We start from the raw sequence: 25,000 nt of genomic DNA, 5'->3' as shown, positions 1-25,000 counted from the left end.
GAGGCACGGAGACTGAACTGCTCCCTCCCTCCCTCACCCCCCTAAGAGAAAGGGGGCTCCCTCCAGTCCAGGGCAGGCTTGAGGCACGGAGACTGAACTGCTCCCTCCCTCCCCCCCCCCTAAGAGAAAGGGGGCTCCCTTCAGTCCGGGGCAAGCTTGAGGCACGGAGACTGAACTGCTCCCTCCCTCCCTCCGCCCTTCACCCTCTAAGAGAATTACTTTTTTTTTTTTTTTTTTTTTTTCGTTACACATGCAATGGCAGTCGCGGGTCTGCAGGTTTTACTGTGAATTTGCGTCTCATTTGGGGTGGTCTGGTGGTGCCCCGGTCAGCCCCAGTCCCCACTTCATCCTTGCAGTTGGTGAGCAAAACACTGACGTCATTCCTTTTGGGATGAGGTGACGACACGGACCCGCAGGAGAAACCCAAGGAGCAAAAAAAAAAAAAAAAAAAAATGCAACTTAAGTTTTTGATGTTTGTTTTTGTTTTAATAACTTCGGGTGAAAGTTAAACAAAACAACCCCCCCCAGAAAAAAAAAAAAACGTGTGAAATTGGTGGTTTGCAAGCACTAGGCATCCCAGTAGGGAGGGGGGAGACGTGTTATGGAGAAAAAAAAGTTTCAACTCGCAGCTGGAGTAATTCATTTGTCTTGATTGCCGATAGTCAATTCCGTGGAATGAATTAGGATCATTAAAACAAACAAACAAACAAACAAACAAATAAATAAATAAATAACGCATAACAGTTCGCTGACTTTATTGGAGACTATATGGTGAAATACGTCCAAATACAGCGATAGTCGCTATTATATATATATATATATTATATATATATATATATATATATATATATATATATATATATATATATATATATATATTAATTAATTCATTGCCCTGTGCAATAACTTGTGTAAGTGCGTACGACTTCGCGATTAGAAAACAAGTCGGAGAAACTATTTTTGGAAATTATTTTATAATTTACCAAAACAAATCCTGCTAACTGCACGGAAAAAGACGAGAAGCAACACCGAAGCCGAGGTAATCATTTTAAAATGTTATGTTGTTTTTTTTGCAGGGGTGGTAACATGTAGCTATATTGTTTGTTTGTTGTTACGATGCATGTTTGTTTGTTTGTTTGTTTTTCAGAATTCCACGAGAAAAGTTGCAAATTTTTTACACGTTCAGATTAAAACACACGTTTTCCCTTAAGCGCTATAAAATTGTGTTTTTAGATATTTTACGAATGCAAATTTATACTGAACTAGTAGCTAAAATAAATTGCCCAAGACGTAGAGTTTAAAATGCAATCAGCTAAAAGCATAGCTTAATTCCTGTAACATACGTACACATTTTATTATTATTATTATTATTATTATATTATTTTTACATTGTGTCTGTTTTAATAACGTATATATTGTTGAGGCCCTATAATCCCCGGACTCGAGTGTTCCCTAGTGGCCGATGTTACACGTAGATCAGTCGGTACGCGCGTTTTGGTAAAAGCGGGGGAGAGATTTGGGGATTGCGAGACAAAGTCCCCACAGAATGTCTCCGGATGAAAGTCTTAAATGGGACACGACACGACACGCCCACCAAAGACCGTGTTTTTATTTTTGGGACAGTTGCGGTCCACTTTGATTGTATTTGTGTAACGACCCGGTTTCAGTGGTAATGTGGCTTTGAAACAATGCCCAGTTTTTTTTTTTTTTTAAAACACTAAAGCGTTTTGTTTGGGATGAGGATCAAAGGACGTCTGAACTTCAGGGCGGTAGTTAAAAGTTGAAACTAATCTGTCTAGTCAACGCAATTGGTAACAGTGATTTATATTCTAGTATAGTTTTGACAGCCGGTTCATTTTGTGCGTCTATTGCTGTGTCTTGAGTTATCTTACTTGTGCTCAATTTACAGCGCTGACATTGCGATTAAAAACGCGGGATAATATTAAAAAAAAAAATAAAACAGGATCTTTTTTTTTTTTTTTTTTAATGTCCCGGAAAAGCATATTGAAATCCCGGGAGCATTTTATTATTTTTTTCAACCCAACAAACACCATCTAGTTCACAGCAGTGTATTTCCAGAAAATCTATCCCAGGTTGACCTGATGATGCTGTGGATACCTCTGGCATTTCTTAAGCCTAGGGAACACCTTTTGCGGCTTGGAACTGGGTTCCAGGAGACAAGGTTTCAGGACGCTGCGCGGCACACCAGGGGAGACTCGGGGGTTTGATACAGCAAACCTCAAACTAGGTCTCCCGGAACCGGGTTCAAGCCGCTGCCCCTGAAAAAGTGGCTTGGAGTTCCCTCGGCAACGTGGGTTGAGTGTTCCCAGGGGACGGGTTAATGGTTACACAGTGGTGTACCAGTTGTACTTCCTGTTTGGTGTTGGATTGTGATCTCAGGTAATCCAAAGCAGCAGGGTCCAGGCCTGGTCAGTACCTCTTCACAAAGCCTGGTTTCCACCGCCTGCCCCCCGGGGTATAGCTGAGCTGGCTGGTCTGGGCAAGGTGTAGATGGAGGGGGTTTCCATTGTCGTTATACCTCGGCAACACCTCGGACTGTACAGTTTGGTATCTCCTACCCAACAGGGCCCGAACCTGTGCTCCGCGGAAGGGCTTCTTCGAAAAAACGAGGGCTGAAGAGACCAACCGTTTTTGAGCGAAGGCTGGGTTGGAAACAAACCCGACAAAGTCTCTTCTTCGTTGGGACGCAGAAGAAATGATAGCTTCTCTTCTGCGTTGGGGGAAGGAAACACATGTTTTAAAAGCCGCGGACAGGCGCAGTTAGAATTGTAGAAATGCTTGACACAAATTACAGAAATTCGGACGCGGGGGGGGGGGGGGGGGGGTCGAGAGAAAATAAAAACTGAATGCAAGGAGATTGAAAGATAATAGAAGCATGATCTTTTATTGCGGCTTCTTCGGTCAGCGAAACCTGACCAGGTTACACCGGAACGCAGACAGACCTCTCCCAGACTGGCCAGCTCCTCTCTACTCTGGATGGGCAGTGTGAACCAGCCAGCGCATTGTGGCCTGTGGGATATTTAGGCATTTCCAGGGTTAACTGTGTTTTGCTGAACTTGCAGCTGTGTAGAGAGATAATGTTATCCCACATGGTGTTTGTGTGTCTCATGCAAATTCCTGTTTTATTGAGAAGCCTTCCTGCTTTTGTATCAACTCACTGTTTGCTGGTCCTGTTGCCATGGGAAACCCGAAGTGAACAGTTTCCAAGCAACACTGAAAGGCAAAGAATCTTGGGCGGATTTTTAACCTGTTTGTTGCTGTCGAAATGAACAAAGTCAAGGGCAGGGTTGCAGGGGCGGGGAATAAGGCTGTCTTTGAAGAAGTTCCTGGTTTCACTAGGAGTTTAAGAAGACACAGCCAAGCTTGTTACCTGTACACTGTGGGCTGGTCAGTGCCTGGCGTTCGGGGTTCTGCAGACAAACTCGAAGCCGGTAAAGATGTAGGGAACAGTAACTCTGTGAGAGAGCCACAGACTGATATTAGACGCCATGACGTTTATTTTATTTTTTTTAAATGAATTTTAGTTCTGAAAGATGTCTGGTCCCACCTGGCTGTCTCCGAGGACTCTGGGTAGTCCTGAACGGTCAGGTGTTTCTGCCTCCGGCCCACCCACCTACAAACCGCCCAAGAAGGTCGCCGTAGTAACCAAATACGGGGTCTACGACCAGAACGGGGGACCTGGCGTTGGCGTGGCAACCAGATACCAGGCAACGGGGCCTACAGGTAAGACAACCCAGGGTGTGGGTTAATACACCAACCCATCGCCTCCAGTCCAGGGCAGGCTTGAGGCACAGAATCTAAACCTGCTCCATTTTTTTGGATTGAGATCGCTGTGGCGTCCGTGGAAGAAGTCTCTGCCCTGCTCCTCACTCCATTCTGGCTCAGTGGAGGCTGCATTATTGAAAGCAGCCGTCAGGTCTCAGCATTGCTGGGCAGACTTGATGCTTCAGTCAACTATTGGTTCAGAGTCATCAAGGGCCCTCCCCCCCGGGGTATACCAGGAGACCCCCCCACCAGGGCCACGCCCAACCCGATCGGAGAGGGGACGCACACACAGGTCCTAATGAAGCGGCCGGGCAGTAGTTATTTTAAGCTCTTTGTCTCTCCTCCCTCAGTGCACTGACTTTGTTCTGAACCGGGATTCTCACATTCCAGGTGGAATGCCGTCGCCACACGTCCGTGCAGAGGATTCTGGGACAGATGGCTTCCACCCCTTCTCCCCAGTGTCGGGGGATCACTATTACCCATCACCCCCTGCAGCAAAGGAGGAGCGGGCTTCCTGGACAATCCCAGTGACTTTTGACCTTCAGGTAGGAAGCAGTTTGATCTTCAAGTGTGAGCTAACGAAATGTTCTGCTAAATCTGTTACCCAATGAGTGTGATGGATCTCTGAACGGTCATGTTGAAAGGAAAGGGGCAGGTTTTGTATTCAACTTTGCAGAGGTGTGAATGGAGCTTGGGGTGCTCCCCTCCCCAAGCTTAGATCTAGTGGCCCCTCGTTCAGATCCCAGACTGACATCGAAAAAATCTATCAAAGTTAAACCCAAAAATCAAGCTGTAATCTGCTTCATTTCTCCAAGCACTGTTCTCTGTTTCACGTGGCTCGTTTGTGTTTACAGCAGCCCGGATCCCACCCCTCCAACATCGACGCGGAGATCGACTCTCTGACCAGCATGCTAGCGGACATGGAGAGCAACCCACTGTACCCCCGTACCCCACGGGCGCAGGTCAGTGACCCCCCACGCTCGGGTTACCTTTACACAAGGTCTTCATCTTACTGCGCTCCTTGGAAGGGAAATTCTCTTTCTCCTGGCGAACGCTCCCAAGTCAATTTATTGGTTAATGAGTCATGAGGTGTGACTCAAAGTCTGTAATGTAAAAATATACGTTGACACATGTAACATAAGCTAGACCATCCAAATTGTGTTTCACACCAGCGCCACCTAGTGCACAGCTTGTGTATTGCCAGCAAAACAAAAGGAAACTTCATCCAAAGCCGCTTATTCTAAGAAACCATTTTGCATCACATCGCATGTACTATGACACCCAACACACACCATAACAAATTCTCATTCTCTCTCATTCTCTCCTCACTGTCTCTCTCTCTCTCTCCTCACTGATCTATGACAACGTGCCTTATGCCAAACAGCCAGGCGACCTCTACAGACCCACAGCGCCACCTAGTGGCCAGCCCACACCAGCCCCCAGCTACCACCACCCCCCCCAGAACCAACAAGCCCTCTCCCAACACCAACCCCACTACGCCACCGCGCCCGTGACCTATAGCAGCCCTCCAGTCTCCTCCTACACCCCCTCTCCCAACGCCCAGCCCTATACCCCCTCCCCTGCCCAGAAGAGTTACACCCACCCCTCCCAGGGCTCCAAGCCCTACCCCCAGCCAGTGCCAGCCTCCTACACCACAGCCTCCACCCCCCCCAGCCCCAGGTTCAGCGTCCAGGTCCAAACCGCCCAGCCAGTCAGGAGCTATTCCCAAACGGGACGGCCGGCAGAGCAAGCCTACGCCCCGCCTTCACCCCGGCAGCACCCCGAACCCCCCTACAGGGAGCAAGCCCCCTATCCCGACTCGGGACTGGGCTGGTACCCCGCTCCTCCGCTCCCCTCGGAGGCTGCCAGCTCCCTGCCGGACGCTTCTAATCGAGGGTACCGGGGTTTCGGGGCTGCCCCCCCAGGACCCAGACCCCACCAGCCCAGCGCTGGGGGGCCAAAGAGGAGCCAGGAGACCGTCCCGCCAGCAGCCACCCCCCAGACTGCGGGGTACCTCCCAAACAAGGCGAGTCGAAGCACTATGTAAACCTGGATAATGAAATAATTACATTGCCTGTTTTGTAGTTCTGACAACTGCATGTTGTAGCAGTTGTGTGTCCTTATTTAAAAAAGCGATATTGGTGTGATTTTAATATTTTTCTGAAATAGCAAAGACAAAATTAATATGCCAAGTAACAAAATAAAAAAAAAAGATCTATAGCGACACATGATTCATAAAGAGTAGAAAAAATGAATTAATAATAATTAGACTCATTCATTCGTCCGAAGGTAGGTGGGGAACGTAGACTTGACGCTCCTAGCAGCAGGTGCTGGTCTGTTTCAATGGATCTCGTTAGCGTTTCAGTGCAGCTGCATGTTCGTCAAATCATCCTGATTAACAAACCACCCCTGTCCCACCCCCTGCCCCCGATCCAGGGTCCAGAGGACGAGCTTGACCGCCTGACCAAGAAACTGGTGTACGACATGAACCACCCCCCTAGCGACCAGTACTTTGGTGAGACTGGGAGGGACTGGGAGAGACTGGGAGACCGTGTTGTAGACTGTAATATTGCCAGGAGCTTTGCAGCTATGTTGTGATGTGCTGAGATCCTGGGAAGATGCAGCCGCAGGGTCTGTGTCAGTCTTCTCCTCTAAGGCTGCGTGCTGACGCTGTCTCTCTCTCTCTCCAGGACGCTGCGCGCGCTGCGGGGACAATGTCCTGGGGGACGGGACGGGTTGCATCGCCATGGACCAGGTGTTCCATGTGGAGTGCTTCACCTGCATCACCTGCTGGCTTCGCCTGAAAGGACAGCCTTTCTACGCCTTCGAGAAGAAATCCTACTGCGAGAACTGCTACATTGTGAGTGCTGTGTGTGTGTGTGTGTGTGTGTGTGTGTGTGTGTGCTACCGTGAGCCCGGATCTGTCTGATCTACGTCTATTTTCCTGCTGGGAGAACAGAGATGAAACCCCTCATCTGATCTGTGTGTGTCAGAGTCTCATTGAGAGCGTGCTGACACAGTGATTATATCTGCCTCTGCACAGGGCCTCTGTCAGAATGACTGTTCATTTAGTTGCTGTAACTGTCATCATTGCGTTGATCCCTGGGAGGTAGAGTAGGGAATCTATAGTATATGGGGGTCAATGCAAAGTCTTCGTGTGTGTGTTCAAGCTAATACTGCTAAGCCAGCCTTTTCTGCCCCCTGCTGGTTGATGGGTGTGGGTGTTTTTTGTATTTTCAATTTGAAAGAATCCAAGGCTTGGGAGTTCAGTGCGTCAGAGTTTCTGTCTTTTTAGTTGATCAGCCTTTAAAACCAGCAAGCTGCCGGTTTGTCTCTCTCTGCCGTTGATTTAGTTACAGCAAGGGCAAAATATTATTCTCCAGTCTGTTGCAAAGTGGGACCAAAAAGACGGGGGGGGGGGGGAGGGGGGGAGCAGAGTCCCCCCCCCTCTCTCTCTCTCACTCTTTCTCTCTCTTGCAGAGCACGCTGGAGCGCTGTTCCAAGTGCTCCCAGCCCATCCTGGACCGGATCCTGAGAGCGATGGGGAAGGCCTACCACCCTCACTGCTTCACCTGCGTGGTGTGCAGCCGCTGCCTGGACGGGGTGCCTTTCACTGTGGATACCACCTCCCAGGTCCACTGCATCGAGGACTTCCACAGGTCAGTACAGACCAAAGAGAGAGAGGGAGACACACACACACACTGACACCTCCCAGATCCACTGCATCGAGGACTTCCACAGGTCAGTACGAGAGAGACAGAGAGACAGAGAGAGCGCGCGCTCACATACTGCACAGAGTTCCACAAGTGAGCATTGAGAGATCTATAGAAACACAAGGCACTTTGTTGATCTACTACATAGAGGATATATATATATATATATATATATATATATATAATAGAGAGAGAGATACGCACTGAGACAGCTCACAGATCCACTGCGTAGAGTTCCACAGGCAGGAGCAGAGTACGGAGGGAGGGGACGCACAGACACCTTCCAGGTGCACTGCCTGCAAGGACAGGCAGAGCAGAGAGGCGCCCCCGCACATGCGGGCACTGACACACAGGGTGAAAGTGGAGGGCAAAGTCCTGGGCGGTCAAGCGAAGGTTTTTCTTGTTTTTGCGTGGCAGGAAGTTCGCCCCGCGCTGCTCTGCGTGTGGTGACGCCATCATGCCGGAGCGCGGCCAGGAGGAGACGGTGAGGATCGTGGCTCTGGACCGCAGCTTCCATGTGAACTGCTACATGTGTGAGGTACCGAGAAAAGCGGTCAAGATGTAAACTAGTAATTCAAACAAAACACGCTCCTTATTTCAACAGTTGTAGCAACACCTGGGAACATGCAATACAATCAAATAAAAAGGTCCTTCATATACCCCAAAAGGAAGTATCCCACCTGGAACAATTTCACCCTCCAGGTGACCCAGGGAGTGCAAGACCGCGTCAAAGCACGGCTTGCAAACTGAGTTTTCTTTTAACCCAGTGTAGTTCTGGAATGCAGGGGCTAGGGAGAGAAAACGTATGGCTCTATTTTGTTATGGTCACTTCAACAGGAATGTGTGTGTGTGATTTTTTTTTTTTTTTTTTTTTGAACCCTTGTCCCTGTGTGTGCAGGACTGCGGCTCGCTGCTGTCTTCGGGGGGAGAGGGGCGCGGCTGTTACCCTCTCGATGGACACATCCTGTGCAAGGGCTGCAGTGCCCGGAGAATCCAGGACTTGTCTGCCAAAATATCCACCGACTGCTAACGGGACCCTGGACCCTGCAGCCTGTGCGCACCCCACGGCCACTTCTAACAGGGCGAGTGTGAGTTCCTGACCCTGCTCAAATTCCTGGCTCCTGATCATTGCAATATTAATATTAGACTTCATTGAGGGGAGCTCTGAACCCCAGGACTGGGTGCAGCAGCAGCAGCAGCAGGGCTAGTGTGAGTTTGTAACCCTGCTCAAACTCCTGGCTCCTGATCATTGCAATATTAATAATAATAAGAGACTTCATTGAGGGGAGCTCTGAACCCCAGGACTGGGTGCAGCAGCAGCAGGGCTAGTGTGAGTTTGTAACCCTGCTCAAACTCCTGGCTCCTGATCATTGCAATATTAATAATAATAAGAGACTTCATTGAGGGGAGCTCTGAACCCCAGGACTGGGTGCAGCAGCAGCAGGGCTAGTGTGAGTTTGTAACCCTGCTCAAACTCCTGGCTCCTGATCATTGCAATATTAATAATAATAATGTCTCTGAGGAGAGTTCTGATGGTGGTTGTGTGTGGAAGCTACACCCTTGTTAAGAAGGACATTTCTATGCTGTTCCATCCTGTCAGTACAGAACTGCCTAAAGTAATGGAGCCCATTAATAAAGGTCTATGTTTTACAGTAGCTGCAGTCCTCTCTCTCTCTATTGATGTTTCAACCAAAGCTTGATTACCCTTTCTTGCCTCTTAACATCGCCCTTTTAAAGGAGGGCTGACCAATGATTTAAAATCCATTTTCTTCCCTGAATTTACAAATCTTCAGCAAGAGAGATTCAGTCGTGGGACAGTTGTGCTGGTGTTTGTGTGTTGATGTGGATTGCACTGTCTGACTGTGTCTCCGTCTGTCTGTCTCTCTCTGTCCCGTCGTACTCTGGCAGAAATGAGAGGCTAGTGACTTATCCCTGGGCTTTTCCCCCCCACTGATATTCCACGTTTTACATGTAGCGGACGCGGGGTTTGGTGTTCGCTCCCCTTGCCGTACACGCGTGTTTGTAAAAGCGTACCATGTTCCCGCGGCCCTTAGCCCAAACCGCGCTGCCCTGTTTCCATTTCGAACTGTGCTGGCCAGGCGCTTGCGATTTACAATCTGACCCAATTTTAGGTTTGTGGAAAATGAACCTCAAGGGTCTAGAAGATGGAAATTTTTACCCAAATTCAGGAATTGCGAATTCTCGCGAAACGATCGCTTCGTCTACAGCAGGGTGCGTTTCGCTATCCCCCAGTCGACACAGACCCAGTCTGCGTCAGGCTTGCGAGGCCACTTAACAGATTAGTTTAGGACTGTAGAGGGCATTCTTAACATTGAATATCGCGTTTCCATTCCAGTCAATGAAAAAAAGACAGACTCCTATTAACACTGAAACTTATTTAATTCAATAACAAATAAGATATTATTCTCAGATCTTTTACACATTCATGTTCACATTTCATTCCTGTGAGTGCATTTATATACAGGTAGGTTGTACATACGGGGGGGGGGTTGTGCTCGTGCTGAGGTCACAGGGACTATTTTTTTTTCTCCCCCCCCCTGGGGATTAACATGACGTGAACGTCTTCCAGAAGAAGTTCTTGCAGCCGGCTTTGCGCTCGCGCTGGGGGGCTGGGAGCTGCCGCGTCTCGTCCTCTCGTATCCCAGAGTCCTCGGCAGGGAGGATGTCGTTCTCTGGCTTCAGGAGATCCGAAAACATTTTCAGAAGCAAGAGCCGGGAGAGCTCCTAACGGGAGCAGAGACCAGAGGAGAAGTTGCAGGACGGGGGAAATATATTGAAATTTACTGGAAAACGAATCCTCAGATTATTTTCAGCACAGTAATATAAAATATATATATTTTCACATAAATCCCATGTCATCTTGTAATAATTATTGAATCTTGTTAAATAGCAATGAAGATGTTAACAAATTCTAATATTTTGAAAATATATTTGTATAGTAAAAGCATAGCAAAGGGTAATAAAGCATTGTAAAGCACAGAGAGGTCTGGTAAAGCACAGGGAAGCATTGTAAAGCACAGAGAGGTGTGGTAAAGCACAGGGAAGCATTGTAAAGCACAGAGAGGTGTGGTAAAGCATAGGGAAGCATTGTAAAGCACAGAGAGGTGTGGTAAAGCATAGGGAAGCATTGTAAAGCACAGAGAGGTCTGGTAAAGCATAGGAAAGCATTGTAAAGCACAGAGAGGTCTGGTAAAGCATAGGGAAGTCTGGTAAGCATATTAAAAAACATGGTAGAACATGGTATAGCCATGGGAACGCATGAGAAAACTACAAAATTAGTGTATATATACCATGGGAGACAGACAGACACACACAGTAACACATAAAAGCAGACAGACAGACAGGCAGATACACAGACTCCCAGTCTCACCTCTTTTTCCTCGGGCAAGTCAGTCCTCAGTAGCTCGGTCAACCTGTCGCTCTGCAGGGCTCCACTAGCCCGGGCCAGCAGCCCTGACACGGACACAGCCATCAGCAGAACCTGCAGCTGAGAACACAGCATCATCTTCAGTGTGAGAGCAGCGCAGACACAACCTCACACCAGACACTGCAGAGCCTTATATACCTGGAGGGGAGGGGGGGGGCAGCCTGTCAGAGAGAGGGGCAGGGAGGAGGGCATACTCGCTTCTCATATTAACGTGAGATTTGGGGGCTGTACGGAGGTGTATGTCTTTCAGCACAGACAGCGGTCTCGCTTGTGTACCTCTGGAGAAGCGCTTTTCAAATTAAACGTCTTTTAACGATCATTACACTGTGTAACACAATTTTTGTTCCTGGGTAGTAAGTGTTCTTTCCTAATTGCTTATGCCTCAAAAGTATAGAAAATGGCTATTATTCCCCACAAACTTTGCTTTTGTGACCAGGACAGTGATATTTCAAAATATCACTGTTTCCAATGGGAAAACGGGCAAATGTGTGTCTTTTTGTTCACATAAAGTCAGAAAAAAACAACATGAATCCAAATTAACATGTATTTATACTAAAGTAATCATTAGTGTTATTAAGGTGAAACTAGAAGAAACTGGATCAGTACAGCATGCGAGTGAGTGTCTGTCTGTGGGTGTGTGTCTGACCTTTGTAGCTCTTTTGCTAATGACTGAAAGTGACTCTTAAGCTAATTTGTTTTGATGGGTAAGTATAACTAGTATCAATGTTACTGTAAATCTTCTAAAAGATTAATATCCCTGTTACCGTAAATCTTCTAATAGTAACTCAATGCTCTAGTTTGACCCCACCTAGAATACAGTGTCTCCTCTCTAGACATATTTGCAGTGCAAATGGAGCAGAGGACTGGGCTGATCCCACAAGGGCTGGCAGAAAGATCTCCTCCGCCTGGGACGAACAAGGGAATAAAGTTAAACCCAAGACTCAGATTTAGCACGGAGAGCAGGACGAGAGGGGAGCAGAAAGATGAGACCGAAAGGTATAAAGTGCTTCTTTGCACAGAATGCGTGGGACACACAGACAGACGGAAGGCTGTACAGACAGACTGACACACCGCTATATCCCTCGAATCTGATATTCTCAAGAGCGTCTGTTAAATCACGTTAGCGCTTTTATATGTGCGACACACAATGAACTTGACATTTTGGTAAGAATGCGCTTGGCTATAAGAGCTCAAAGACACGTATTCACCTGGGTTTGTGAGCCCGGATTAGATTAGATCTTTTGCAATCTTTTTGGTTTAAGCTCTGTGGATTGTTAGTGGGAGTCTGGCATGACCCAATATACTTTTTGTTTGATCATGTTGATGTGAAATTTATTTTTCTGCTAAAAGAGGACGTTGGTATTCTGCTGTAAACCTTTGGCGCCAACACTGTAAATATTTATTTGGACAGTGTGTGCATTGATAATACTTTCATCTAGGCTGCATAACTCTGTGCATAATTATTCACAATTACTTTACAGCCATGCAGTTTAACATTCATATCACACTCTTGTCAATAACTATGTTCCTAATTCTTCTTGTAAAGATTTTTTTTTTTTTTTTTTTTTTTTTAAAAGTAACTTCAATTCCCCCTTCCCTATGCCCCCTTCCCTATGCTTTACCAGACCTCTCTGTGCTTTACAATGCTTCCCTATGCTTTACCAGACCTCTCTGTGCTTTACAATGCTTCCCTATGCTTTACCAGACCTCTCTGTGCTTTACAATGCTTCCCTATGCTTTACCAGACCTCTCTGTGCTTTACAATGCTTCCCTATGCTTTACCTCTCTGTGCTTTACAATGCTTCCCTATGCTTTACCAGACCTCTCTGTGCTTTACAATGCTTCCCTATGCTTTACCAGACCTCTCTGTGCTTTACAATGCTTCCCTAGTCTTTACCAGACCTCTCTGTGCTTTACAATGCTTCCCTGTGCTTTACCAGACCTCTCTGTGCTTTACAATGCTTCCCATATTGTAAAGCACAGAGAGGTCTGTACAAGCACAGAGAGGTCTGGTATAGCATATAATAAAAAAAGCATGTGGTCATACAGACGGACGGACGGGTGTACGGACATCCCCAAAGTATCCCCAAAATTAGCTGGTTAATTAATGCGTTAAATAAACTTTGAATGTCACTTTTCAAACCTTTCTTCCAGAATCTAAATCCCATGAGCTGTTAGACACTCACAGGTCTGATTACCTGAACCGTTACAATGAGGAACTTCACTGTGGTGAGGAGAGGGGGGGGGAGGCTGATCCCCACTGGGCCGTGCCCCCTTTCCTCCCAGCAGGACAGCCGCTACATGAGGACACCACGCTGCCGTTTAGAGCAGCCCAGCGTGGTGGCTGAGGACACTGTGGACGCTCTCGTGTCAGTCAGACGCAGGCTGGAGAATGTTAATTACAGCCAGAGGCATCCAGGGACTCGAGAGGAGTGAGTAATGAAGACACGCCGTGAAGCTGCCTCTTCACCTGGCCTCACTGCGGGACCTGCTCTTCAACTCGACCAAACTTACCGGAGCTTTAAACTGAAGGAGTGCGGTGAAGCCACTTTATCCTCCTGATAAAATCAACCTGAGCGGTTTGAAACCTGGTCCCGGGAGACCTAGTTTGAGGTTTGCTGTATCAAACGCCGCCCCCCCCCACCCCCCAGTCTCCCCTGGTGTGCCGCCCAGCATCCTGAAACCTTGTCTCCTGGAATCGAGTTGCCTTCAGCTTCAGAATCCATCCTCTAACCCCTGATCAGCACAATATTAGCATCTGTACTCCTTTAACCCATAAAGTACCAAATCAATTTTTCTTTGAAAAAAACGGACCACCACCTGTATTTATTCGATGCGTTATGCTTAGAGCTCGCTTTTAACGGTTTTGGCAGTCCCTTTTAGCTCTCTTACAGAGAGGGCATCTCGAGGGTTAAAATAAAAGGCAAGGTGACTGATCTCTCGTAATTAAAGAAAGGACAGTTTCTCCTAAATTATAATGAAACGACTACCTGAATTGACAAGGTCAATAGAGATGACATTTAGCTGCTCCAGTGAGAGGGCTCCATCCAGCACTAGAGGCACAGCCAGCATCCCTGCCATCTGTTACTCTCCTCTCTGGGGAGGGGGGTCATCTATTAGATCAATCTTAAAGAGGCAGGGGCTTCACATTACATGTTCTTATTATCCCCACAGGGGATACAGTGGAGGCGGGAGTGCAAATGTCATACATCAGGAGAAACGCTCAAGAAATTGGGATGCATCTTGGTACAAAGAAGCTTTAGCACAGAGTCGAGCAGACCAGCGTTTGGGCTCTAGTGCCTTCATCAGTGTTACTGAAACTAAACTGAGTCAAGCAGACCAGCGTTTGGGCTCTAGTGCCTTCATCAGTGTTACTGAAACTAAACTGAGTCAAGCAGACCAGCGTTTGGGCTCTAGTGCCTTCATCAGTGTTACTGAAACTAAACTGAGTCAAGCAGACCAGCGTTTGGGCTCTAGTGCCTTCATCAGTGTTACTGAAACTAAACTGAGTCAAGCAGAGCAGCGTTTGGGCTCTAGTGCCTTCATCAGTGTTACTGAAACTAAACTGAGTCAAGCAGAGCAGCACAGGTGCAAGCGGTCATATATGTACGTATATCACGCTTTACAATTGTGCATGCACTGTACCTGCAAAACCGCTAATCCCACTGTGCTGAAACTTGGTATTGGTATTATTTATTGTGGGTGTCTCTGCTTGTGTCTCTGTGCCTCCGTCTCTCACTATTATATATTCGTACATAACTTAAGAACACAAAAAGTTATTCCATGTGCTGTTTTTATAAGTTGCTCTGACGCCTCATTTGCATATCCAATCACATCTAGCTCTTACGCGTTCTATCGCCTAGCTCTATTGATATTAATCTCCAGTGTTCATCAATAGATTTAATTAAATATATTCATATATATATATATATAAATATATAATATATATATATATATATATATATATATTATATATATTTGGGTGTGTATTATTTTGCTTAACTAGCTTGAGATGGGGAGTATGAATCCTACAGCTCTGGCCAAAAGTTTTGCATCATCACCCTATAGAATGCTAGAATTTTGCTTCATGAAGTCAAATGAAACACGTTGAAAACTGTTCCGTTAACATATTGAGTTACACACCGCTTCTGCGACTGCAGTGTTATTTAATTCAACATGCTAGTTCCTCAAATTAACACCAGGGAGAGCCCAACGCCGGTAATGACAGAGAGGGTTCACCCTCCTCGCTGTGCTGTCCTACGCGTTTTTGCGCTCCTTGCGGCAAGCATGTGTTGGAAAAGGGATTTCCTCTGGGAAGCGAAAGAGGTGATCAGACCGCGTTCCTTCGGGAAAGCTGCAGCCCGGAATCTCCTAGGTGATGCCTCTCCCAAAGAAAACAGCTGCCCGTGTTATAAGCTGGAGGGGAGTTGATCTGTAATCCTGCTTTGTGACTAACACTTTCCAACCACACCTGCATTGACTCCTTCACACAGCACTCCCTCGAATAGACCTTACTGCTGAAACAGAGCCAGAACTATCAGTAAAAAAAAACAAAAAAAACATCAAACACCCATAACAATGATCCTTATTATTTAGCGGAGGCTTTTATCCAAAACGCCTTACAGAGACTAGGGGGGGGTGAACTCTGCATCATCAACAACCGCTGCTGCTGCTGCAGAGTCTCTTCCAATAGGACCTCGTTTGCTTTACATCTGAAGGACGGAGCACAAGGAGGTGAAGTGACTCGCTCAGGGTCACACACACTGTGACACACACACACACACACACACACACACACACACAGACACAGACACAGACACACACACACACACACACACACACACACACACACACACACACACACACAGACACAGACAGAGGGAGTCAGTGGCTGAGCCGGGATCTGAACCTCCTGGTATCAAGACCTCTTTCAGTAACAACCGAGCCATGACTTACTTAAAAGCTGAATCTAGAGAGAGTCCAGCGAACAGCAGCTGCGAATCCCATGGCTGAAGTGAGGCTGAAAGAACCGAATCTATCCTACAGCAGAAGAATTAAAGACTGGACACCGGTCCTAGTAGCAACAGGGACAATGCCGTCATTCTGTTCATCATAAAACGGGATCTGTGTTTAAAAAAGACACAGCAGACTTCAGCTGGAAGTTATAAAACTCAGAAAGCTGCTACAAAGCTCCTAAACATAGATGATAATACTATACAGTGCCTTCTAAATATATGAACATAATTAGAATTGTGCACGGGTGTGTTTTCTGAGTCGTTTTCTGTACGGCAGGCAGGGGAAGGTTTGTAATGAAGCTGTCTAGAAATACACCCAAACCTGACTTCAAAACAGAATCAATCCCTCGATGCAGAAATTTGAAGGCCACCCCCCCACAACTTGAAATAAAATGGCGACCAAAAAAAAGCCAAGTCTGTCAGGAATCTGTCAAAACAAAATAAAAAAATAAATAAATCATTAAACCATTCAAAGCGTGCAACTGTGACAAACTGCGCGTCCACTTTATTATGCACCGCTCTGCAAGGTGTTTCGTCTTTAATTGAACCACTATAGGACAACTTGTCTATTGACGCAATCTTAAACTTGACTATAGTTTCATATTGTATTGGTTGCTGATTTATTCTCCGGCTATTCTCCGGCTTTCTGTCCCCCTTTCTGTTGGACATTTGAGATATAAAGAGGGTGTCGTTCAATATTACGGACATAAGGGTGTTGACTGTTTCCAGCTGTAACTCGCCCTAACAAAACCTTCTTAAAAAAAAAAACCCCACAAAACTATGCTTAATGATTTATCGTCTGACTTAAAAACATACACACGCAAGCACAGACAGGGAGGGGAGTTTAGTTAGGGCAGGTTTTGTTTCTGTGGCTTGTCAAATTCTCTCAGGATCCAAAGAAAGACAGCAGCTATACAGCCGAACTGGGGTTTGTTCTGTTTTTTTTTTGTTTTTTTTGGGGGGGGGGGGGGAGGTTCGGCTTTTAAAGGTAAGAAGTTCACACAAGACGCAAGCAAGTCGTTGTTGTGTGTTTGTTTTGTTTTGTTTTGTGTGTTTGTTGTAGTTTGGTTTCAAGCAGGAGAGTCTGTGTGTTTCCCCCTCGATAATAATAATAATAATAATAATAATAATAATAATAATAATAATAATAATACATATAAATACTTGTTTTTTTTTAATTTTCACGTATTTACTATAAGCTGAATTCCCAAGACAATGTCTTTTCTGAAGTTTGCAGCCAATTTATTATCAACACGATTGCAAAGAATAATAATGCAGCAATCGCAGAAATAAACGGAGCCGTGCTTTGGTGAACGGAGGGGGGTATTTTTTGTCGAGGTGGGGGGTTACAGAGGAAACGATACTCGGGCTGTATTTGCTGTTGACGAGAGAATTGCGCTTTTGTTCCAAAGAAAAATGCACAAAATGGCGTCTATAGCTCTTAATGTTGTCGTATTCTAAATAATATCATATCAAAACGGGGGGGCAGGAGGGAGGGGGTCCTGCTTTTTATAGAGAGCGATACAAGAAGCTGCTTGATGAGATTCTGGGATCAATAAGCCGCTAACAACCAAGCGAGCAAGACTGGGCAGAATGGCCTCCTCTCGTTTGTAAACTTTCCTATGTTCTTAATTTGAGTCAAAGATTATTTAAAATATAGTGTCTTAATAGTTGTTGTATCATTTTGGTTTCGCTTCAGACATACATTTGCAAAACAAAGGCTGGTTTTTTTTTTTTTAATTTAGATTCATGATTAATTTTTTCCACCAGTTTTTTTTTTTTATTTTTTAAAACGCTTGTAACTTCACAGAAATGCAAAACCCACTGCAATTTAAACGCCCAGTAAGTTTCATTTTTAAAACACCAGTACTCTCAATAACCACCCTCTCGTGAAACATCTTGGTATGTCCTTGATTTTTACATTCCCAAAGCAGGCATTTCCTGCGCAGTTCAGCTCAGTGTCTGCTCTGTAACGGTGCAGGGGTCGATGCAGAAACCAGCGTGGGCTTTAATTACAGTGTATCGACAACCCAGTATTAAAAGTGTGTTCATTTACACTGGGGATGCCAAAAAGGGACCTAGTGCACTGTCTCTCATTCCTGCCTTTAACCTGCCTCTGTAGACCTGGGCTCCGGTCTGCTCCGGTGACAAATGGAGTTTAAATTTTAACAAAGGACTTCAGGATTTTTCCAGGCTTGTTTTCTCTCTTAATTCATCCCTGGACTGTTTTCAGTGTGCAACCCCTTACCAGCCCCCTCCTGTCTCCTAGCAACCTCTGGACCAGTGAGGAGGCAGGCTGACTCTCCAGCAGTGAAGCGGACTCCTTGCCAGCATCATGTCTGGCCCTGGTAAGGACACGTTTATTTCCTCTCAACCATCTGTACACACCTCAGCAGAAACAATGCGCTAGTACCTGCCCTGTCCGGGCGTTTATAGATGAACAACGTCGAGCGCATCGCTGTATTTACAGCACTGCGATATGGTACAGCACCGAGAACATATTGCAAAATATAATATAATATAATGCAAAATAAAATGCATTTCGTCCATTGTTTTGTGTGTGTGTGTGTGTGTGTGTGTAACGCTCTGAAATAAAACCTTAAAACCACACACCCTGAATATCCCTTGGGGTGTGTTTTAGAAACATTTCGCTTTTGCATTTGAAGTGGGACGGTCTTGTGTGATCTGCTTTCAGTTCACGCAGCTAAACTTTCTCTGTCTTGTCATCCTGGTTGACACTGCTGCCCTAGGAAGTGCAAACAGGTTTCTTTAGAGCAACTGAGAACTTTCTTCAGCCTCACGCTGTACCAGGTATATAAAAAGGCTGTAAAATGTGTATCTTTCAAAACTACACTTTTAGTTTTTTTCTCCACAGGTTACCCACCTCTGAACCAGCCTCCCTACCCGGTCCCACAGCCCGGGGGATACTCTGTGCCCCCCTACCCCATGGCTCAGCCCGGATATGGAGATCCTAGCCAGCCCGCACCCCCTCCAGGATTCAGCGTCTACCCTCAGCCCGGGGGATACCAGCCTGTCCCTATTGCACAGCCCGTGGGCTACCAGCCTCTCCCAACCCAGAGCTACCAGCCAGGTCCGCTGAGCCCCCCCCACGGGTACCAGCCTGCCCCCACCAATCCCGGGCCCTCCCCGGCACACGATCCCCACAACCAGGTCACCCCTTACTCCGCTGTGCCCACCGGAGTGCCCCCGGGGCTGGAGTACCTCGCACAGGTAAGCAGGGAGAGCCGGCACACTTTTATATTCATTCACTATCGCCATTGTATTTTTAGTAATTTTTACCACATCTATCCAAAGGTTTAAACAGCAATGTCCATTTGTGCTCTTACTGACAGCGTCTGCTTTCAGAAATCATCCCGATCGCTAATGTAGCCCTCGTGTGTGTGCTTTTTGAAAGAAACTGTGTTTTCATTTAAAGAAAAAAAAAACAACAAAAAAAAACCAAACACGAGATTAAAGAAAGTTTTCAGTTTGCATGCCTTGACTTCCAGGAAACCGGTTTCTAGTTGAGACTGAGCTTGGAACTGAAGAGCAGCCCCCGTACCAGGGGTTAAAGCAGAGATAACACAGGGCTTCACTAGACAAGATTGCACTCTGTAAAAAAAAATAAAAATAACAATAACGTCCAGTGCGTGGAACTCAGGATTTCTGCGTGTTTTCCTTTCAGATCGATCAGATCCTGGTTCACCAGAAGGTTGAACTCCTTGAAGGTAAGAGCTGGAATGAAACGGCTGAGTTCAGGGGGGTCGCTTTTCCTTCGATCGCGTGCTGCATCTGCTTGGCCGTACCCCGTTGTGAAAAGGTCACGGGTTCAGTCACAGGAAGTTCTAGGCAACAAAGTTTAACCCTTTCAGCCCTGACGGGACCCCAAGGTCCTGCCTTATCTTAGCGCCAAATGAAGCCTGTTGAATAATGTTACGCTAACATATTGAATTGCACACCTGCTTTGTAGTTTTCCATATACTTCACGAACAAATCTGATATTTCGAACATGAACACCACTGTACTGCTATTATGGCTTCTTTCTCTGCAGTATCCTTTTGTAGTTTCTTCATTACATGATAAATAAAAGATCTAAGTTATGTTGATTTAATGTCTTAATCCTAAAATTCGAGGGGATGCAAAACTTTTGGCCAGACCTGTAGATTCAATGAAGGAGTTCCTTTTTTGAATCACATGACTTAATTTCGCATTTTTCAGCGTGACAGAAATTCAGGACTGCAAGGGTTTGTATAATAATAATAATAATAATAATAATAATCTTTATTTTTATATAGCGCCTTTCATAGTGGAGCACCGTCACAAAGCGCTTTACAAGATATGAGACTAGGGTGTGTGAACTGTGCATCAGCTGCAGGGTCATTTACAACAGCGTCTCACCCCAAAGACGCAGCACAAGGAGGTTGAGTGACTCTCTCAGGGTCCCGCACAGGGAGTCAGGGACTGAGCTGGGGTCTGAGCCTCCTGGTTATCAAGCCCCTTTCTTTAACCACTGGACCACACAGCCCTCCTATAGGGTCCGCATCAAAGTCATTTCCATTCGCCTTTTCTGCGTGTTTCCGCCAATAAATAACTAATCCCCTAATGTAGAAATCTGAGGCGTTTTTCAGTGCCCGCTGTGTCATCGTCTCGCTCCCTCCTCTCTCCCAGCCTTCATCGGCTTCGAGACCAACAACAAGTACGAGATCAAGAACAGCGTGGGCCAGAAGATCTACATGGCCACGGAGAAGAACGATTGCTGCAACAGGAACTGCTGCGGCTCCCTGCGTCACTTCAACATGAAGATCACCGACAACAGCGACCACGAGGTCATCCACCTGGTGCGACCCTACAAGTGTGCCAGCTGCTGGTGCCCCTGCTGCTTGCAAGAGGTACTGCGCCCCACCGCGACAGCACAGCCCTGCACCGGGGGGGGTGTGACTGATGAGTCTAGATATTCACTCTGAGCTGAGGGGCTGGGAGGGAAGCAGTGTGGCTCTAGTGGAGCTGAGGAGGGACTGGGAGGGAGGGAAGCAGTGTGGCTCTAGTGGAGCTGAGGAGGGACTGGGAGGGAGGGAGGCAGTGTGGCTCTAGTGGAGCTGAGGAGGGACTGGGAGGGAGGGAGGCAGTGTGGCTCTAGTGGAGCTGAGGAGGGACTGGGAGGGAGGGAAGCAGTGTGGCTCTAGTGGAGCTGAGGAGGGACTGGGAGGGAGGGAAGCAGTGTGGCGCTAGTGGAGCTGAGGAGAGACTGGGAGGGAGGGAGGCAGTGTGGCTCTAGTGGAGCTGAGGAGGGACTGGGAGGGAGGGAGGCAGTGTGGCTCTAGTGGAGCTGAGGAGGGACTGGGAGGGAGGGAAGCAGTGTGGCTCTAGTGGAGCTGAGGAGGGACTGGGAGGGAGGGAAGCAGTGTGGCTCTAGTGGAGCTGAGGAGGGACTGGGAGGGAGGGAGGCAGTGTGGCTCTAGTGGAGCTGAGGAGGGACTGGGAGGGAGGGAGGCAGTGTGGCTCTAGTGGAGCTGAGGAGGGACTGGGAGGGAGGGAAGCAGTGTGGCTCTAGTGGGGCTGAGGAGGGACTGGGAGGGAGGGAAGCAGTGTGGCTCTAGTGGAGCTGAGGAGGGACTGGGAGGGAGGGAAGCAGTGTGGCTCTAGTGGGGCTGAGGAGGGACTGGGAGGGAGGGAAGCAGTGTGGCTCTAGTGGAGCTGAGGAGAGACTGGGAGGGAGGGAGGCAGTGTGGCTCTAGTGGAGCTGAGGAGGGACTGGGAGGGAGGGAGGCAGTGTGGCTCTAGTGATTGTAGCTGAGACGCTGGGAGGGAGGCAGTGAGGCCGCTCTGCTGACTCGTGTGTGTTTCTGATGTCAGTTGGAGGTGCAGGCTCCGCGGGGCACGACGATCGGCTATGTGGTTCAGACGTGGCACCCCTTCCTGCCCAAATTCTCCATTCAGAACGCCTCGAGGGAGACCGTCCTGAGGGTGGTGGGGCCCTGCTTCGCCAGCAACTGCTGTGGAGACATCAACTTCGAGGTACTGGAGCCTCACCTTTGCGTTTCTGGCCCTGCTGAGTGTCTGACAGTTATGCATGTTTTCAGAGTTCCAGTGTCCTCCTGATCAATAAACAGTAAGCAAGGACTGTCTGTCTCTGCCTGTCCTGTGCTTGTGTCTCTCTTTCTATCTAACCCTTTCTCCCTCTCCTCTCTGCTTGCCTCTCTCTGCTGTGTTTGCATGTGTCTCTGCTCCCCTGTGCTCAGTTGAAGATGAAGGACGAAGGTGCCAGTGTGGGTCGAATCAGTAAGCAGTGGAGCGGGCTGCTGAAGGAGGTCTTCACCGACACGGATAATTTCGGGATTCAGTTCCCTTTGGATCTGGATGTGAAGGTGAAGGCAGTGCTGCTTGGGGCCTGCTTCCTCATCGTGAGTACCGGGGAGAGGAGAGGGGGAAAGGGGGTGTGTCGGAATCCTGGTCCTGCTGCATCCAAAAGGAAGCGAGCAATAACAGTGACTGTGCCTTTTATGAAACTTCTATTGTTCTGGATGTGTTAAAATTTCCACAGGATAGCTTCACCACAAGCTGTCTGTGTTAGTCTGTAGGGGAAGGGGGGAGATACAGTGTTTATTTCTCCCTTTGAGTTCGTCATAGCAACAGGGCACAAGCAAGTATTGCTGCCCTGAAATATTATTCATATAGTTTTTTTTTTTTTTAATTCTGTCTCAATCCTGAAATTCTAGGTGAACGTTTTGGCCACAAGTTTTTTAAAATTTTTTCCCCCTTGTCGAGAGCTCTGGTTTGGAATTGCTGAGGGGAGATGGGCGTCGCTGACCAGCCTGTTGTGTCTTGTGTGTTCCAGGATTTCATGTTCTTCGAGAAGACTGGAGAGGTGTCCCAGCGCAACACCGTCCTCTCCTGAGAGGTCGCTGGGACCGAGCGGCACCAAAACCAGCACCGAGATTGAGTCCTTTGCAAAGTGCGTGCTGCCGCTCTCAAACAACCAAACCAAACCCGCGAAATCCCAAACCTGGAAGGAAACCGCACTTCCATTTTAATCCATTGATATTCTGAGCAGGGGGTGGAGCAGGGAATTTCTCAGCCTGGACTGTAAAATGCTCTAATACTATCCACTTGTGTCTTATCAGGGGTAAAGGCTGATCAGATCAATTAGTTGTCTACTGCCTGGCCACTTCATTAGGACCTGTGTGTGCGTCCCCTCTCCGATCGGGTTGGGCGTGGCCCTGGTGGGGGGGTCTCCTGGTATACCCCGGGGGGGGGGGCCCTTGATGACTCTGAACCAACAGTTGACTGAAGCATCAAGTCTGCCCAGCAATGCTGAGACCTGACGGCTGCTTTCAATAATGCAGCCTCCACTGAGCCAGAATGGAGTGAGCAGCAGGGCAGAGACTTCTTCCACGGACGCCACAGCGATCTCAATCTGACTGCGTGAACGATTCGTCATCACTGCCCTCTGCCTGCCTCGCTGCACTCAATACTAACGAGGGAATGGATCTAGACACCTTCCAGCGCCTTGTGGAGTCTGAGACTAGGCACAGGTCCTAATAAAGTGGCCAGGCAGTGGATATCCCAATATATAGATCAGCTTAGCCGCTAGAGTATCGTGGTACTTTTCCATGTTTCTGACGCATTGATACAGACGTGTGGTGAAAGCCTCTGACCATTTAGAATCGGGGGTAACCCAACGTGCCCTCTTCGTTCAAGAACCCCTCCGTGATCTGTTGTGCTTTTGGTCTTGTATCGCGACACGGGCTTCCATTGCGACATGCCGTGTAAAGAAAGTGTCCTGATTCGTCGCTACACTATGAGTCGATCCCCCTGTTTGTTTTCAACAGTTTACAACTTTTTTTCCCCTGTCCTGTGCTATGCACTGGAGTAAAATACATGATTTTGTAAAAAAAATGGATTTTATTAAGAGTCAATTGATTTAAAAAGCCTGGGCAAAATACAAGACCGTGTACAGTTGCCTTAAAGAGTAGATTATATCACGTACATTTTAGTGCCTGCCATAGACACAGAACATAAACTAGATATGCCTTTATAGACACAGGAGCCAGCGCCATCTGGTGGTCAGCCTCTCTGTCTGCATGCTGTGGAATACACCAGCTGTGTGCCTCAACCCTGCTTCCAGGGGACCCCCTGCTGGTTTCCAACCAAGCTCTCAGTTATTGAACTGGACTCTTTATCCACTGACACAGGGGAAGAGTCCTCCGTTTGCATTGCAAAGCTATTCAATGTTATTTTGCACCTCTTTCAAAGCTACATTCCATGTGCCTTTTGTATTACAGTTTGAAGTCCAGTGTGTTAATTGTAGTTCTTGTATCTTAAGTAAACAAATGAAGTTCGTGTTTTGGAATGCTAATAAAAAAATAAACAGATATCTGTATAATATAACCGTCTCACGTTGGTTTTTGGGGTGGGATTGGTTCCTCGATACGCTGCACTGTGATCTGGGGGGGGCATGCTGGTTAAAATGTCAGCTGAATTCAGAGGATTGCTTTCCCTGGGTCGGACTCCGAATCTCTTTTCACAGCGTCATTTAGAACAGAGAGCGGTTCGACGGGTCTTGCTGTTTTAGGGTTTGAATGAAACCTGCATTCTGGAATGAGAGACTAATAAAAATATTTCTGTTTCCTTGTCTCGTGTTCCCTGTTAAACCTGGAGTGGAATCAGCCCGCCAGGATCGGGACTGGGCACACAACAGAGCAAATTTTTGCGCTATATTTCCTCTCAGTGATATGGGGGGGGTGGGGGGTGTTAGTTAATCGTTGCTGGATCGTTCAAGTCTTATAAAAGCAGTTTTCACTCCAGGGTCCCATGTAGCGCTGCATGGGGAGGCTGCAAGAAGGCTGCAAGAACCAGCTCATCACTCAGGAATGTATCTGTGCCTCCCTGCTCTGCAAACCCAGCCCAGCCCAGCAGCCAAAGCAAGGCAACACTGCCTCTGTGTGTGTGTGTGTGTTTGTCGCTGTCTCGACCTTTCGGCGCCCTCCTGTCTCCAGATTTCTCCCTACACCCCCTCCTCTAGACACACCTGTTCAGAC

General features: G+C 47.4%; 4 protein-coding genes and 1 pseudogene across 12 annotated transcripts in view; 3 read left to right on the top strand and 2 right to left on the bottom strand.

Annotated features, from left to right (window-relative positions):
* LOC121305685 (cellular tumor antigen p53-like) overlaps positions 1–2,127 on the bottom strand; it is a 12,492-nt gene extending 10,365 nt beyond the window's left edge. The window contains exon 1 of the mRNA XM_041237377.1: positions 2,119–2,127. Within this exon, the coding sequence (XP_041093311.1) occupies positions 2,119–2,127 (9 nt within the window). The remainder of the gene's footprint in view (positions 1–2,118) is intronic.
* Positions 944–13,718, top strand: LOC121305695 (thyroid receptor-interacting protein 6-like). 8 transcript variants are annotated; one of them, XR_005948112.1, is made up of 12 exons: positions 944–1,039; positions 3,546–3,744; positions 4,177–4,331; positions 4,641–4,748; positions 5,171–5,812; positions 6,223–6,301; positions 6,477–6,646; positions 7,267–7,445; positions 7,917–8,037; positions 8,398–8,587; positions 11,781–11,943; positions 13,102–13,718. XR_005948112.1 is itself a non-coding variant. In XM_041237392.1 (10 exons), exons 2-10 carry the CDS (start codon positions 3,555–3,557, stop codon positions 11,817–11,819), a joined length of 1,752 nt encoding a protein of 583 aa, XP_041093326.1. In that variant the 5' UTR covers positions 944–1,039; positions 3,546–3,554; the 3' UTR covers positions 11,820–12,118. The 8 variants fall into 8 exon arrangements, 6 of the variants coding, with proteins under 6 accessions (XP_041093326.1, XP_041093322.1, XP_041093328.1 ...); XR_005948111.1 differs by lacking the exon at positions 13,102–13,718 and having other exon boundaries at positions 11,781–12,119; XM_041237392.1 differs by lacking the exons at positions 7,917–8,037; positions 13,102–13,718 and having other exon boundaries at positions 11,781–12,118.
* On the bottom strand, positions 8,944–11,130 carry sst5 (somatostatin 5). The gene is made up of 2 exons (XM_041237395.1): positions 10,891–11,130; positions 8,944–10,244 (listed from the first exon to the last, which is right to left on the bottom strand). The coding sequence occupies exons 1-2, from the start codon at positions 11,023–11,025 to the stop codon at positions 10,065–10,067; spliced, it is 315 nt and encodes a 104-aa protein (XP_041093329.1). The 5' UTR covers positions 11,026–11,130; the 3' UTR covers positions 8,944–10,064.
* Positions 13,719–16,794: 3,076 nt separating the features above from the next.
* On the top strand, positions 16,795–24,345 carry LOC121305715 (phospholipid scramblase 2-like). 2 transcript variants are annotated; one of them, XM_041237438.1, is made up of 8 exons: positions 16,795–16,890; positions 18,232–18,310; positions 18,838–19,193; positions 19,648–19,690; positions 20,631–20,851; positions 21,816–21,977; positions 22,202–22,363; positions 22,798–24,345. In XM_041237438.1, the coding sequence occupies exons 2-8, from the start codon at positions 18,298–18,300 to the stop codon at positions 22,855–22,857; spliced, it is 1,017 nt and encodes a 338-aa protein (XP_041093372.1). In that variant the 5' UTR covers positions 16,795–16,890; positions 18,232–18,297; the 3' UTR covers positions 22,858–24,345. The 2 variants fall into 2 exon arrangements, with proteins under 2 accessions (XP_041093372.1, XP_041093371.1); XM_041237437.1 differs by having other exon boundaries at positions 16,844–16,950.
* Positions 24,346–24,785: 440 nt separating this feature from the next.
* The window catches only part of LOC121305684, a 2,418-nt pseudogene continuing 2,203 nt past the window's right edge, over positions 24,786–25,000 (top strand).

This window comes from Polyodon spathula, chromosome 44 (assembly GCF_017654505.1).
Source record: "Polyodon spathula isolate WHYD16114869_AA chromosome 44, ASM1765450v1, whole genome shotgun sequence".
NCBI lineage: Eukaryota > Metazoa > Chordata > Actinopteri > Acipenseriformes > Polyodontidae > Polyodon > Polyodon spathula.
The sequence above is the reverse complement of the archived record's forward strand: the minus strand, read 5'-3'. Positions and strand labels throughout refer to the sequence as shown.